General features: G+C 38.4%; 1 protein-coding gene across 7 annotated transcripts in view; it reads left to right on the plus strand.

Moving 5' to 3' along the window:
* ATP8B4 (ATPase phospholipid transporting 8B4 (putative)) overlaps positions 1 to 15,054 on the plus strand; it is a 211,440-nt gene that overhangs the window by 77,258 nt on the left and 119,128 nt on the right. For all 7 annotated transcript variants that reach the window (XM_064485612.1, XM_064485615.1, XM_064485614.1 and 4 more), the window contains one exon: positions 14,137 to 14,209. In XM_064485612.1, coding sequence (XP_064341682.1) covers positions 14,137 to 14,209 — 73 coding nt within the window. The remainder of the gene's footprint in view (positions 1 to 14,136; positions 14,210 to 15,054) is intronic.

Raw genomic sequence — 15,054 nt, forward strand, 5'->3', positions numbered from 1 at the left:
TGTATTCCAAATTTTGTCCTTTCTCTGTATCTCTTTTCTCATTTTTCTTCTAGGGGCAAAGAAGAAAGAACACTGGAATTGGGATACGAAGAATAATAGGAAAACAATATTCAATATAGGCCTTTTTAAGGAGAGAACATTTTAGAATATTAGATGACTAAAAAAGTAGAGATTATAGCCGAACTTAAGCAAATTAATATGCAAAAAATCACAGTGTAAATACTTAGAACTGGCTTGCAGGTATGTTAATGTTCAGTTTCAAATCTGGTACTGATAATGTCAAACTAATGTAAATCGTACTCAAATGGTACCTAATCATTGGCCACCATCCTTGACATAGAATCTTCCACTTAACTAAGTTGAAAATACAATTCCTAGCAGTGGCTCTTATGATTAGGAAAGAAATTCAGAAGAGAGAAGATTGTTATATGTATGTTTAGATATATATTTGCAGGTTACAAATAAAACCATAAGGCCTGAATGCCCCTGATAACCGGAAAGCACAGAGGGCTCGGGGAGTGTGAGGCCAGATTGTCATTGCTCTGAAGTAGAGAAGCTTTGTCCTGAAGCTGGGTGGCGCACACAAGGTAGAGTATTTTCCAGAGAGTAATTAAAAGGTCAACTTTTCTGGCAGAAAGTTTTCATCTTCCTAATAGAGAAAACCAGAGTCTCCTCTAGACAAAAAAGCATCATCTAGATAGACTCAGGGATCAGAAAATTCTAGAAACTTGGAGATTTGCGGAATCGCGGAGAGAAATGAAGGGATTTTATTATGAGACCTTGACCATCTGTCTTGCCTCAATATGGAAAATGGAGCCACCCTTTGATATACCCAACCCTCAAGCCAAAGCCTTCAGCCATTCCAGGGACTTGCAGAGCCGTGGTCTGTGGGGCAGTACATGTGTTAGGACCTTCGCCAGAAGCTGGGTTTCTCTTGGCCTGCAGGGTCCAGGAACAGTGGATTCTTTGGGAGCTCTAGTCTAGTGCATGTCCTAGGTTGGGTTGGGGGAGCGTGTTGTAGTTCATGCTTACACCCAACCCTGTTGGCTTGGGTAGGGCTCAACAAAGGAGTCAGTCTTTGTTGGGGTCACTTGAATTATTGTCCCAGCACTTAAAACCAGAAATATGGCTGTTCTGAGGCAAAGAGGAATGTTTAAGTTAGTCTTAGTTTCCCAAATATTGAGTATCTCCAGTATATCAAAGATGATCAATGTGTCATTGCTAGTTTCATGAATTCACATTTTGTGGGGAGAGAGATAAACAAGTGGGTATTTTCAATATAATGTGGACAGTGATGAGGGTTTTTGTGGACTGGCACAGAAGTACTGAAGCAGGGGTCCTTAGCCCAGTCTAGGGGTCAGAGGAGGCTTCCTGGAAGAGGTGAGTCTTTAACTAAAATAAATCAATTAAAAATGCAAAAACCCCGAAACATAAAAATTTCTACTTTTTTTTTTATAGAAAAGTATTATCCCTTGTGTTGTATTTGGGTTTTTTTTGCAAATATGCAGATATGCAAAAAAGCCCATGCAATATATGTTTTTGTTCTTTTTTCTTTTGGCATAACTCATATATGTTATTAAACATTCTTTGAAAACATATTTTTAATAGCTAAGTAATAGATGTGCTATAATTGATCATTCCCCTATTGCTGGGAAATTAGCTTGTTTCTAATTTTTTGTTTTAATAAATAATTCTCAGAGGAACATTTTAAAATGTAAATTTCATATGTATATTTCTTTAAGCTATATTTCTAGGGAATCTAGACTTTGCCTTTTTTTGTTTGTTTCTTAATACATATTGTTAAATTGTTTTATAGGAAGTTTGTGCCCTTTTATCCTCCCATTTGAACAGTGAGTGGTTTTTCCACAACTCCCTCACAACTTTGAGTATTATGTTTTAGAAAATCTAGGCCAACTGGATGAGGATTAAACAGGTGTCTTGTTCTTTGAAAAATTCATTGTTTTATAGTGAAGGTGATTATTTTTTTCAAATATTTATTAACTATTTCTAATATTTCTCTTTTTAGTGAATTGTCTATTTGTATTTATTACCGATGATTGGTCCCAGTAATTTTTGGTGTTCTGTTTGAGAAAATATTTTAAATTTTGTCTTCTAGTAAATTTCTTCACTGGGAAACAATGAATCCCTACATGGTGCACAGAGATACTGCTTCAGGGTCTTCGCTGGCATAGTGTGCGTGTTGAGTATAGTTTCTCTAGGCAGGACTGGCTTGCCCTAAGCCAACTACATTCCTGAGAGTTTTCTTTCTACAAAACAACTCAGATGAAAACATATTCCTGCTGAAAACTGCCCTACTCTATCCTTACCAACAAAGCACCTGCTCCCATCAGGCCGTTAGCTAGCCTTCCTAACACTGTCTACAATCACATGGAGCTACTTGCTTTTCTTAAACCTGCAGTGTACTCTTTCCCTTCTCCCCTTGTCATTCCTCAGGGCCCAGCTCCTGTGGTAACCAGCTCAGGAAATCCCTCCAGTATCTATTTCAGGCAGGTAGAACCATCAGCCCCCTCTTTGTACTCCCACGGCATGGCATGTCAGTGTCCCAGGTGAGAGTTAAGTTAACAGTTCATTTTAGGCTTCCCCCTTGACTGGGAGTCTCTTATGACCAGAACCATACTATGTTTTTACTCAGTGCTTGGTCCACTGCCTGACGTAGAGCAGGTACTCAGTACTCTTTGAATTCATCAGAATCCACTTATTCTTTCAACCTGCAGCACACATTCATGACATAGATCATAATGAAGAAATTGGAAAATTAAAGATATGACAGAAGTTGGCATCCCTGTGGGATGTACCTTGTAGCCATAAGGAGTGTAAGTCAGAAGCACACACTTTGAGGAAAATGAATAATGCTTTTATTTTCTACACTGTAATTCTTTGCCCTGCAATGACTCAGTCCTATCCTTATCCTCCTTCCATACTTTGTAGTGATCTCTGCTAGGTTTTTAGGGCTTTGCCAGCAGGTATAGTCACATGGAACTATTACTCACAGCCACCCTAGAGCTAACTGTGCTAAGCACACAGCATGATTAACCAGGTAAATAACTAGTCCATTCAAATATTCATTCAACATACAAATGCCAGGCACTGTTCTGCATACTAGGGATACAGAAATGAACAGGACAAACAAATCGCCGCACTAAGGAGCCTACTGTTGGGTGGGGAAGATGGACAGTAAACAAAATATTATTAAATAATACGGTTTCAGGTAGTTGTAAGTTCAATAAAGAAAACAATAGGATAATAGGATAGAGAGTAACTGAATGAGAGATGGGGAGATGATCTTAAATAGAGTGTCCAAAGAAGGTCCCTGGAAGAAATGAGGTTTGAGTTGAGAGGGAGATAACCATGCCAAGATCTTGGGTAAAAATGGTAAATATAAAGGCCCCAAAGTGGCAACGACTTGACAGTAGGATGTCTCCTGTGGCTAGGGTATTGTGATAAAGGGGAATTCTGAGGGGATGGCAAGAGCCAATTCTTGTAGATCATGGTGGGAACTTCCAATTTTATACTAAATGTAATGTGAAGCTGGCTTTAAGCAGAATTATATGTTATGACAAAAAGACTTCTCCAGCTGGTGTGTGGACAGTGGCCAGCCAAGAAGGGCAAGAGCAGAATGAGGATGACAAATGATGAGTTTCCTACTGATATTCAGGTGAGATGAGGATGCCATGAACTTGGTGGTAGTACAGGAGATAAGAAGTAGGAATGCATCTTATTACGGATTTTCAAACACATTAAGTAACAGTACAATGAACTCTTTTTAATGTATTACCCAGCTGCAGCTGCCATCAACTTTCTGCTGCTTTTGTATCCATTTTCACTTATTTCTGGGATATTTAAAAAGTAGATCCCTATATACATCATGTCACATCATCAGTAAACACCCCTATAGTGTTTCTCTTGAACAGATAGGACTCATAAGAGATTTAGCCATAATACCATTGCTACACCCAGGAAGTAGCAGCAGTCCCTTATATCATCTAATGCCTGCAGATTGGGATGTATTTTGAAGGCAGAACCAATGGGAGTGCTGCCTTACTGAGTGTGTGTGAAGAGAGAAGTCAGGAGGAGTGGTTCTTGCCAGAGGTTCCAAGATGGGGAAAACTGAGAAAGGAATATGTTTATTATGGTGATGGTTGTTTTTTTTGAGTGTACTGGGAAACCAGAGTTCTATTTAGATACTAACCAGTCTGTAGAGATGTAGAATGGGTAGCTGAAACTTAGAGGAGAGGTCTAAGCTGAAGATGTATGTGAGAGTCATCTGGCCACCTAGGGTGAGAGCCTGGCTGTAAAGAGAGGAGCTCTGGGGCACTCCAAGGTTTGAATATGGGAAGAAGAGAAACAGCTGGCTGGGGGTTTAAAAAAGAGTGACTAAGGAAGTAAGAAGAAAACCAAGGGAATGTGATGCTCTGGGTTTAAAGCGAAGAAAGTGTTTGAAACTGGAGGGAGCAGCTAACTGTGCTGGGTGAAGTGCAGACTGAGAACTGGTCCTTGTATTTAACAACATGAAGAGAGATTGAAGCTGGAGGGGTGGAGACAAAATCTTGTTTGGAGAAAGCATGGACAGTCTTGAAGTGGGGATACTAAATATAGACAGCCCTTTGAAGACTTAAAAACCAGAATGTACCATCCATATAATGAGGTGCTTTATAATAATGAGAAAGTAGTCACAATTCTTTAACTATGTGTCGTTTTATAGTTTGCAAAATCCTTCATAAATTTGTATAAAATTCACAGATGTCATCATAGATATGTGTTTAAGTGTCAGATAGGTTTATCTCATTTTAGAACTGTAATATTATGAATAAACTGGCATTGTGAGGACTTGGTATGAGCCAATTATTGTTGGCCATGGTGAAGAATTCCAGTTTTGGTCAACTCCTGTCCAAGTGACATGGGTGGTTAGTCCAACTCCATGTCTTCTGCTTCTAATGACAAAGGTTCTTTATACTATGTTACATCATGTTTTTCATAAACAGAAGGTCAAGATTCTCCTCTTGAAGAATGAAAGGATGAAAAAAAATGATTCCAGCTTCTGATCCATTCTGAACAGTATTGTTTGTGTGAATACCAAGGTTGTCCGTACAACATCATCCTCTGTCTTTATTAAAATTTCCTAGTTTTTGTTTAAACAGTCCATTAGGATTTATCATTTATTTGTTCATGAATTTGAAACATTACCTTGAACTTTGTTTCTCATAATGAAAGCATCTAGGGCATAAAACTGATAGCCCAATGAAAGGAAGTATTCTAGTAATTGTGAGCAATAATATTTATCCTGGTCCTGAGAGAAAATGTGAATGACATAATGGTTGAAGCCTCAGAAAGGGGAGATATTTTACTTATGACTGCAAGTAAATCCTGGTTGAAATCTGTTGGCATGATGTTAAGTCATGATTCTGAGAAGCCAAGTCTTGAGGGACCAGAGTAACACAGTCCAGGCATATAGTTTTCTGATGAGCTCACTGTGTAAGGGGACACAACTGGAAATATCTTGAGGAATGAAAGTTAATACATCCTTTGTTAGACAGTTTCTCCCATCTATCAATTTCCTTGGTGGGCTTTTGATGACAGCTGTATGGCAAACAGTGTCACACTGAGGTCATTCTCCCGAAGCACAGGTACTCTTCACTGCTGAGTGGAAGAACATTCACATGCTCCAGGTATTAAAAGGCAAAGATGATTTAACTAGGGTTATTTACGACCCAGATTTATATCCTGCTAGTCTCCAGGTTTGCTGATACCACAGTCTGTATCTGATTCCACTTGTAGCTTTGACACTCGGTGCGGTGCCTGGCTCAGAATGCTCGTTGTGTGTGTATAGAGCAGCCTGGAACTCATTAATGAAGGATGATGGTACCTCACGTCACTGTGGATGAGGAGCTAATGAAGAATTCTACCTACACGCTATCCTATTCCTGAGGATCTCAAAGTTGAAATACTAGAACCTACTTTAAAGTAACATTTTAACGTTTTCTTAAAAATTGTTCAGGACTTAATATGACTGCAAATCTTGTAAGTAAATACACTCCCAGTCTTCCAGTGATATCCTCAGCTGTGCTTTGTGCTGCAGAGTAAGGAATACTATTTCCAGAGATGCTAGGTTCTCTGACCAGAGCAGTCAAATCACACCACCGGGAGACAGCACCTAGGGACACCTTTGCTTTGACTGTGTCAGTAGGGCACATATTATTACTTGGCATGTTAAACAACTATTTTTTTCTGGTTTAACAGATACTTACTTCTCTTAATTTGGCGCTATATAGGAAAAATGATTAAGAACATCACTAGAGGCAACCGGAAAACCTAATATACGCCTTCTATCTTAAAACCAAGATTGACAGGTTTTATTCTCCTCCATTGGGAGCTATCTTTTTTGGGGTGTTGTTCAGAAAGAGAAGTTGTTATTCAGTACTGAGCTAGGAGAGAGCACGTTCCCTGATTGTCCAGATAAGGTGTGGCAACTTAGATGAAAAGAATGGTTAGTCTGCTCAGCCTAAGGTAATTACTTGTAAATTTTTCATCGAAATAGTTCTTCATATCATTAGTGTTTCAAGAATTAGTGATTTTTTTCTTTAGACAATACTCTTAGGATATTGGGGTAGTCAGTGGGTATCGGTAGATTATTTTTTAATAGAAAGGTAATAAAAATTCATGCAACTTGGTTTACTAATCATTGGGAAAAAGGATGACCCAAAATTTTATAGATTTTTTTTTCCCCAATAGTGTTAAAATGGGGGTGAGGAGCATAAAGACTCATGACCGCTGGTCAAGTTGACCTTATGGAATTGAAATTGGAACTAGAAACAAGTGGGAGAGCTTAGAGTTAAGAAGGAATATTCTAATTACTAGAGTATGTTAATAGCAAAATTGGGAAGTGAGCTCTCAGGTTGCAGTGGATGCTCTGCTGTCCCCCTCTCCTCCCCTCTCCCAGACTGCAGAATGGATTTCCTCAGCTCCTGGGAGTGCTGCCTGCATCCAGCCCTCCACTGCCAGCTCTCTCTGGGAATTGCCCTTGGCTGAGGAGAGCTGTTTTTCTTGAGCTCACTCCTCATTGCTGGGGTCCACATCATCCAATAACTGAATGATGCCAAGGTATAAAGGCCTGACCCAACTCTGAAGGTTGTTCCAGCTCCAGTGCTCCCCTCGGGTTGGCTGAGCCCTTACTGTGACCATTAACAGCAGCCCAACTCCTCCCTCTGCCCAGCTGTCTTCTCCACTCCCCGACGGGCGTTCATTCCCCAGAGAACTTGCTGATAAACTTCTTGCACAAAGATCTCCCTCTGATTCTGCTGCCCAGGAGTGTGACCAGACCTAAATAACTTTCTCATGGACAGTCTAAGGTATTCCTCCAGCATTCATGTGTGAAGGCAGATGTAACAGTCTTCCTCTGAAATGATTTTCTTCTGATTTGCTTGGGGTTTCGTCATCTATTAGCTGTCTATTAATGGAATTCTACCAGGATTTACAGAAAACAGAAAGGATCTAGGGGGACTCATTCAGGAAAAGTGTTTCAGTTTATGGAGAAGATTAAAGAGAATACAATTTCTGCACAACTCTCTGTGGGCTTATTGTTCAGGTAAAACTTAGTAAGTGAATTGATCATTCTGTTTTCAAAATAGGAAGGCCAAATTGTCTGTAGATAATGCACAATAGGTCCTGTAAGGATTTGTAGAAATTAGACAGGGCATCTCTAATATTTTTTCTCAGCAAATTGTTAAACTAAGTTATCCATGCTATAGGGTGGTATCTTTTTATCATCTCTCCCTCTTCTCACCCTTTCCCCTGAGAGTGGATGCAAGAGCATCTTAAACAGCTAACGACCGACCTCCCTGTGTGGTCCTGCCTAAGCATCAGCATGGTGTTAATAAAAAGGGAGGGAGAGGGGGAAACATCTGCATTCTTCAAAATAAGTAGATTCCAAAGATATGAGTATTATACTCATTCTCAGTGTAATGAGATCATGTTCACCAGTCTCTTGTTTGAGGATTAAGGCCAAACTGTATGTCTTACTCCAGTTTGGCACTGACAGCAGTGGAATTTGAAAAGAACCAGAAACTGCTGCTGTCCACTGGACGTTTGTGTCAGGGGACCATGCAGCATGAAGTCACAAGCATGCAGTCGCAAGCTGTCCTTGGGTCCGCTGGTTTTAAACACTGGGAGTCTGCACTGTTGCTTGGTTGAATCCCTTTGAATCCCTTCAGCTCCTTAGAGTCCATTCACTTTCTAAATAGGCAATATATAATTATCCTAGAAAATAAAGTAAAAACCCCAATAAGTACAGATTTATTAAGAGCATGGCTTTGTAATCAGGCAGATTCAGGCTGCAGTTCAGTTCTGCCACTTACATGTGACCTTGAAAGTGTTCTTTTCTTCTATTTTTTTTTACTCCCCAAATGTCCTTTAAAATACCAATATATGCAATGCCAGAAATTCAAACAGTCCAGAAAAGTATACAATGAAATGGAGTCACCCTTACATCCTGGTTCTCTTCATTTCCTTTCTCTGATGGCAACGACTGAACAGTTTCTTGTGTGTCTTTCAAGAAATTTTCTATGCTTCAAAACAAAGTCTTACCATGCATATGTAGTGTTCTGCATTTGTTTGTTTTCAACCTAATAATGTAACTTATAGAATATTTCATATCAGCATATACAGACCTATCCTATTCTTTTTAGTGGCTGCATTGTATTCCATTGAGTAGACGAGCCATGATTGGATAGGCGTATCCTGGTACATCTGTCTAATTCTTACCGATGGGCACTGATGGTTTCTCATAGGTTGCTGTTATAAATAATACTGCAAAAACATCCTTGTACATCCATCTTTGAGCACCTGTATGATCAGTTCTTTAAAGTGGAATGTCAAAGTATGTGGGTGTTTAAATTTTTGATATATATTGCACAATAGGACAAAAGTCCTAATTTCTTTGAACCTCAGTTTTCTAGTCTGAGTAAAGTTGCTAAAATGGGAGTAGCAACAGTATCTATCTCCTAGGGTTGCTGGGAAGATTAAATGAGATAAGATACAGGAATAGTATTGCCAGATGTAGCAAGTGTGGATAGGACATCCAGTTAAATTTGAAGTGCAGTAAACAGTGATGAGATTTTAGTGTAACTATATACCAAATACTACCTGGGACACAAACTAAAAAATTATTGGTTGTTTATCTGAAATTCAAATTTAATTGGGTGTCACAATTTTATTTGGCAAAAATCCTATACATGAAGGGATCAGCACAGTCCCTGGACTATGTTAGCACTAAATGAGACTAAGTCTGCGTGAGCAGAGGAATGCTTTTGCGTGTTATAGATCTGACGTAGGCTTGAGAAGAATGTATGTGGATTGTATGGTAAATGAAGTGAAATCAATTATATTGCCCTTCTTTTTTATCTTCTGTCTCTAGTACCCCAACATCGCTTCTGTAGCTTTGGGGGAAGTCCTCTGTTCAGGAATCTGTGTTGCTAATGGGCAATCAGGGACATTAGATTGTGGAAAGGATAACAGAAGCCTGGAGAAGACCAGTGAGGATCTCCTCCTTCTGTCCCTAAGTTTTAGCAATGGGCTTGTATTTTGCTCGAGGTAAATATATCATTTCAAGTCTCTGGAGCCAATGGCGCAGTGACATGGAGCATGATTGGTGCTAGCTCACTCTCTTTTCTTTAGGTAGGTAGTACCTTTGGAATTTAAATTTTATGAGTCCTTTTCTTGAATGTTGGTTTATTATGTAGTGACTGGCTTGTGAGCTCACATAGGTAAAGGCTAACTTACTACGCCAACTATTTTGAAAAATCTGGTTCAAGGAAGCATCAGCTAGATGTATGTTCATTTCAAAACCTGAAGCAATTACATGATGATACTGAAAATTGAAGCATATTTTAAAATCTTAGAATTTCTTGATTTAGTGCAATTACATGAATTAACTTCCTTTCAGAATATTTATGTACTGCAAATCCTCTACTGGAGTGGGACTGCTTTTCTTTTTTTTTTTTTTTTTTTTTGGCCGGGGGATTAGGTTTATTTATTTATTTAATTTATTTATAATGGAGGTACTGGGGATTGAACCCAAGACCTCTTGCATGCTAAGCATATATTCTACCACGAAGCTATACCCTCCCCTCGCACGAGGGCTTTTTCTTAACAAAGGTAAAAACAAAGTTTGAAGATGTTGAGTCTATGGACCAGTGTCATTGTCATAGCCCGTGAGGCCATCCTGTGCTCCCCTCAGAGCTCCATTGCAAACTTGCTTCAACCATGAGCCCTGAGAACAGCTGCACCACACATGGAGAGCCAGGGAGCGTCTGTTTTTGTTGTTCCAGGATGATGAGAAAATGCAAGCTAAAATCTTAGAAGTCTAGAAATATTTTGGAGATGAGCTTTAAAGGAAATTTTCCTATTTGTCCCTCTAGTCCTGCTAATATGTCTTTGATGTCGTGTAGTCAGTGGTAGTGGTTGTGAGTAGGAAAAGAAAAATGGTGGGATTTAAAATATATTTGATTTAAATTCCTTTGCAGATCTTTATCAGTTTATTCTTGTTCAGTGAGTTTGGGTACTTCTGTAGCTATGACCCTTAGTGCTCATGGAAGTATGTCTCTGAGGTCCTAGTTAGGTACAGTTATGATTTTAAGTACAGGTAAGACAGAGTAGGAAATGACTTTTTTTTTTAAAAAAAAAAACCTTCTCTGATTATATTATACACATTGATTGCTCTGCAGATACATATTCAAATAAGAAGCTTAACCAAGACATCACACACAGCATATAGCTTATCAGTATCTCCAGGCCCTTTTCCTTCAGAACCCTAATTACATCTGTAGAGTGTTGTGACTCTCTCTAAAATAATCTATTTTGTACTTCCTTTTCAGTTTCTGGTAACCTCATCAAGTCATAAGATGCCTTTCTATCATAATCTCTCTTTGTAAGGGTCATGCTCTTCTCGGTAGGACTCTGTCTACAAATCTGACAAATGTGTCAGTGAGTAGGTTGTGTACATTACTGATGAGGTAGCTAGATACTGCTAGGGTCACGGTCAACATCCAGGGAAGACCACTTGCTGGTTCTTGCCAGATTGCTAATTAGTTTTGGATAATATTTCCTGTGAGGAAAATCCCTTGGTTGGGTATCTTCACAACAGTACTTTGCTTCAAGTTCAGAAAAATGTGTCAAACTACATTGTTGTCTGGTGAAGTTCTCTATAACTCATCGCCCACAGAGTTGATGTGTCCTTTGAAACTTGTACATGCACGTGCCAGACAGTTTTTAAGATTTCACATACTGTTAGTCATGGGCTTTGGAAGCAAAGTATTTGGAGTGTTCCTCTTTAGGGAAGGACTTTCCATTGGGATAGGCGGAGCGGATAGAGTAGGTGTTGGAAGATACCTGGAGTTACAAAGGAGCCTTTTGGGAAGCGGAGATCCTAACTGTATGTTCCGGGCAGAGGGCAGGCAGGTGGCAAGAGAGAAAAAGGAGTAGAGCAAGATGAAGTAGGGAGCCTGGGCTCGTAAATCGTATTACAGGTATTCCCTGTTTCCTTGGCCTCTTGGATGACATTAGCAGATTCATGATGAGATCTTAGTAAAGGATGATCAAATGATCTATTCTAAGTGTTTTTCTATTTTTGGAAATATTTAAGAAGTTAGAAAGTAGAGGGTAAAATACAAATGGGGTGTGGGTAGGAGGAGCACGAGGAAAGGTGTTTTTCTCTGCCTTATCACTCCTCTGTATTGTCCCAATAGAACGTTATGTTTAGCATATCAGATTGTTCCTTATTGGGATTCTTTGCATGCTGTGAGGCTTTGTAAATATTTTTCTTAAAGAGATTTTTATTCTGATGTTTTTCCAGGTGTAGCAGTTAATTCAGGTGATTCCCATGGATACCCCCAGACCTTTAAAAACACCTTTCCAATTGTTTTGGTTTTTATGGGGCTGAGGGGAATATTATGATACTAAATTTGAGAAAAATAAGTAAGAATTTAAGTAAGAAAACTCAGGTTTTGGTTTGTTCCCCTAAATAGTGGCTATTGTTACTTACCTGTGCAGACTTAACTCAGATGTGCATTTAAAAATGTATAAGAGATCCTGTAGCGTTTCCTTTTCACTTGGGTTGATTTTTACATTTGGATGCAAGAGGTAGGATGTGGTCCCTTCCTAGAACTTACAGTATACAGGTAGGAGGAATAGGAGTTTGGAAATGAGACTTAGTGTCATCTCAGCTTCTCCTAGAAGCAGATGCACTTTCAGTAGAAACTTCGGGGCAATTCAGTAGCGGTACAGTTTCTGTAACGAAAGACTTGGACTCCGTCTTGGTCCATTCACATGGTCCTTTATCTGAGATGCTGTCCCCTGAGAAGGTCACAAATGCTCCAAAGAAGATACCCCCAGAAGAAATAAGTCCATGCATAATCTATCTGTACCTGTAAAAATAAATAAAATGAGATTTAAAGCCATCCTAGGTTCTCTTGTTTTCATCGAACTAGATAAAGTGCAGAGAAGTATGGCGTTGGAAAAATGATTGAATTCTGGCTGGAGATGAAAATGCTGCGATTGAAAATTTTCCAGAACAGCATGTACTTGGATCTGTATTAAAGAAAAATTCTTTGACTGTTTAAGCCAAATGACCCAGCAGGGTTGATAGTGTGAGGCATATTTCACAGTTGTATAAATATTTAAAACTGTTTTCCAGCTTATAAAACAAGTAAATTAGGTTGTTTTTAAAAAACTGCACCATGAAATTAACCTGCCCACTTTAACTTGTTGGGGAACCTGCCCTACTCTTCTCAGGTCCCAACCTTCTCTCCTAAAAGGGAATCACTGAGAAAGAAGTGTGAGGAGGGTTTCCAACTTGGGAAACAAAGCTGGTTTACATTTCAGGGAATTTCAGAAGGGATGATTAGCATCAGGGATACTGCCACAGGTGGTTTGTTTCCAGATAGCCCCGCGGGGCCTGACCAACGAGACACGATAGCTTTTTGTCACAAACCTTTTGAATTTGACCAAGGGTAGACTTGGGGCTCCATTATATACATGTGCCTCCAAAAAAACCAAAAAAACAGTGCAGCATCTTGGCCGTGTTCTCAACTCTGAGCTGTTGGTCCTAGCTGTTTGAATGCCACCAAGCTGTGCTGTGGCCAGCGTGCTCTGGATGACTTGTAGGTGATCTTTCTGGGTCAGTCTTCCTTTTGTCACCTATTGTTGTTCTTGCCTTTTCCAAAATTTTTATTCTTTTTCCTCTTGCTTGAATATTAGCCCTGAACTCTCTCCCTTGCCTGTCTCCTCCTTCACGTCTTGTCTCCAGTTAAGCAGACTTCTGAGACAACAACAGTGATGTTTCTATGCTTATGAATATAGTTGGAAAAGAATGTTGATGACTGAATATATTCCCCTCCTCCCCACCCCTGGCTTTTTTTTTTTTTAATGTTCTGACCAAGGATATGCAAATAAGTGTTAACAGCTGTTGTAAAAAACTGGCACCTTGTTGGGTGGTAACAGCACAAAGCCAAGAGTTGGGCTTTTTGAGTTTAGCCCCAGGTTTCCTTGGGCAAATCCCTTGACCTCTCGGGGCGTTAGTTCCCACATCACTCTGATAAAGACTTTGTTATACTTATACAAGGTCCTTTTTTTTTTTTTTTTAACATTTTTTATTGATTTATAATCATTTTACAATGTTGTGTCAAATTCCAGTGTTCAGCACAATTTTTCAGTTATTCATGGACATATACACACTCATTGTCACATTTTTTTCTCTGTGAGTTATCATAACATTTTGTGTATATTTCCCTGTGCTATACAGTGTAGTCTATTCTACAATTTTGAAATCCCAGTCTATCCCTTCCCACCCTCCACCCCCCTGGTAACCACAAGTCTGTATTCTCTGTCTGTGAGTCTATTTCTGTCCTTTATTTACGCTTTGTTTTTGTTTGTTTGTTTGTTTTTGTTTTTGTTTTTTAGATTCCACATATGAGTGATCCCATATGGTATTTTTCTTTCTCTTTCTGGATATAGAAGGTCCTTTGAATTTAGAGTCTAGAAAGAAGTTTTATCTGCTTCTTCTGTCATGATGCTCCATTGTTCTTCTTTGTTCCTGAAAAAAATTAATTTTGTTTTTGTTCTTAGACTCCAGAATGAAAAATGGATGAATGTCAAAGTGGGAGACATCATTAAATTAGAAAATAACCAATTTGTTGCTGTGAGTATTTAGTATTTAAGGAATTTATCTCGTTAAAATAGCATATGTACATAAAATATTTATATTTGCAAATTTAGTAAATCTGTACTAATTTAGTATAGTTAAGGAAGGAATATCAGAATGTATTAGTAAAAAGTCTCAATTATAAAATTTTTAAAAATAAAATTAATTGACTAATGACTTTTAATGATATAGTAACTCTAATAAGGCTGAATGATTATCACCTTCTTATTTCCTTTGGGATCTCTTAAATTAATAGTTAAGAAAGATTTAAAATTAGGATGTCAATCCTTTGCTGTAAATAAGAGCTTTTAAAATGTCCCAGAGTACTTTAAAAAATATTTTTTTCTCACACAGTTTGAATATTGTCCCCTAATAATGGGATTAATACTGTTAATTTGCAATATATTTGAAGAAATGATTAGCTAGAGAAAGAGAAAATGGATACTCTTTCCTGAATAATCAGTCAGAAAATGTCTTTTGAATGTTCTTAATAAATGCTATTTATGAGGTTTTATTTTGTATATCAAATGCACTATAATTTATATTCTCAAGCTGCCTATGTTACAGTTTCCTTAATGACATTCAAGGGATCGGTTCAATAACTAAAATACTTGGACCAAACTATAGTTCATATAAAATGTAGGGCTATAACAGCCATCCAGATCAGAGATTAAAATTCAAACTATTGTAATCTTTATGTCAAATATATATTAGATTACTTACGATAATTTTTGTGTTAATGCCATTTTATTTATCAAGTTGTGTTCATCATTAAATTTGAGACATTTTCCCATAGGAAAAAGCAGATGGCCCCAAGATCTATTTGCAAGAACAACTCAGTT

The sequence above is a fragment of the Camelus dromedarius genome, chromosome 5 (assembly GCF_036321535.1).
Source record: "Camelus dromedarius isolate mCamDro1 chromosome 5, mCamDro1.pat, whole genome shotgun sequence".
Lineage (NCBI taxonomy): Eukaryota > Metazoa > Chordata > Mammalia > Artiodactyla > Camelidae > Camelus > Camelus dromedarius.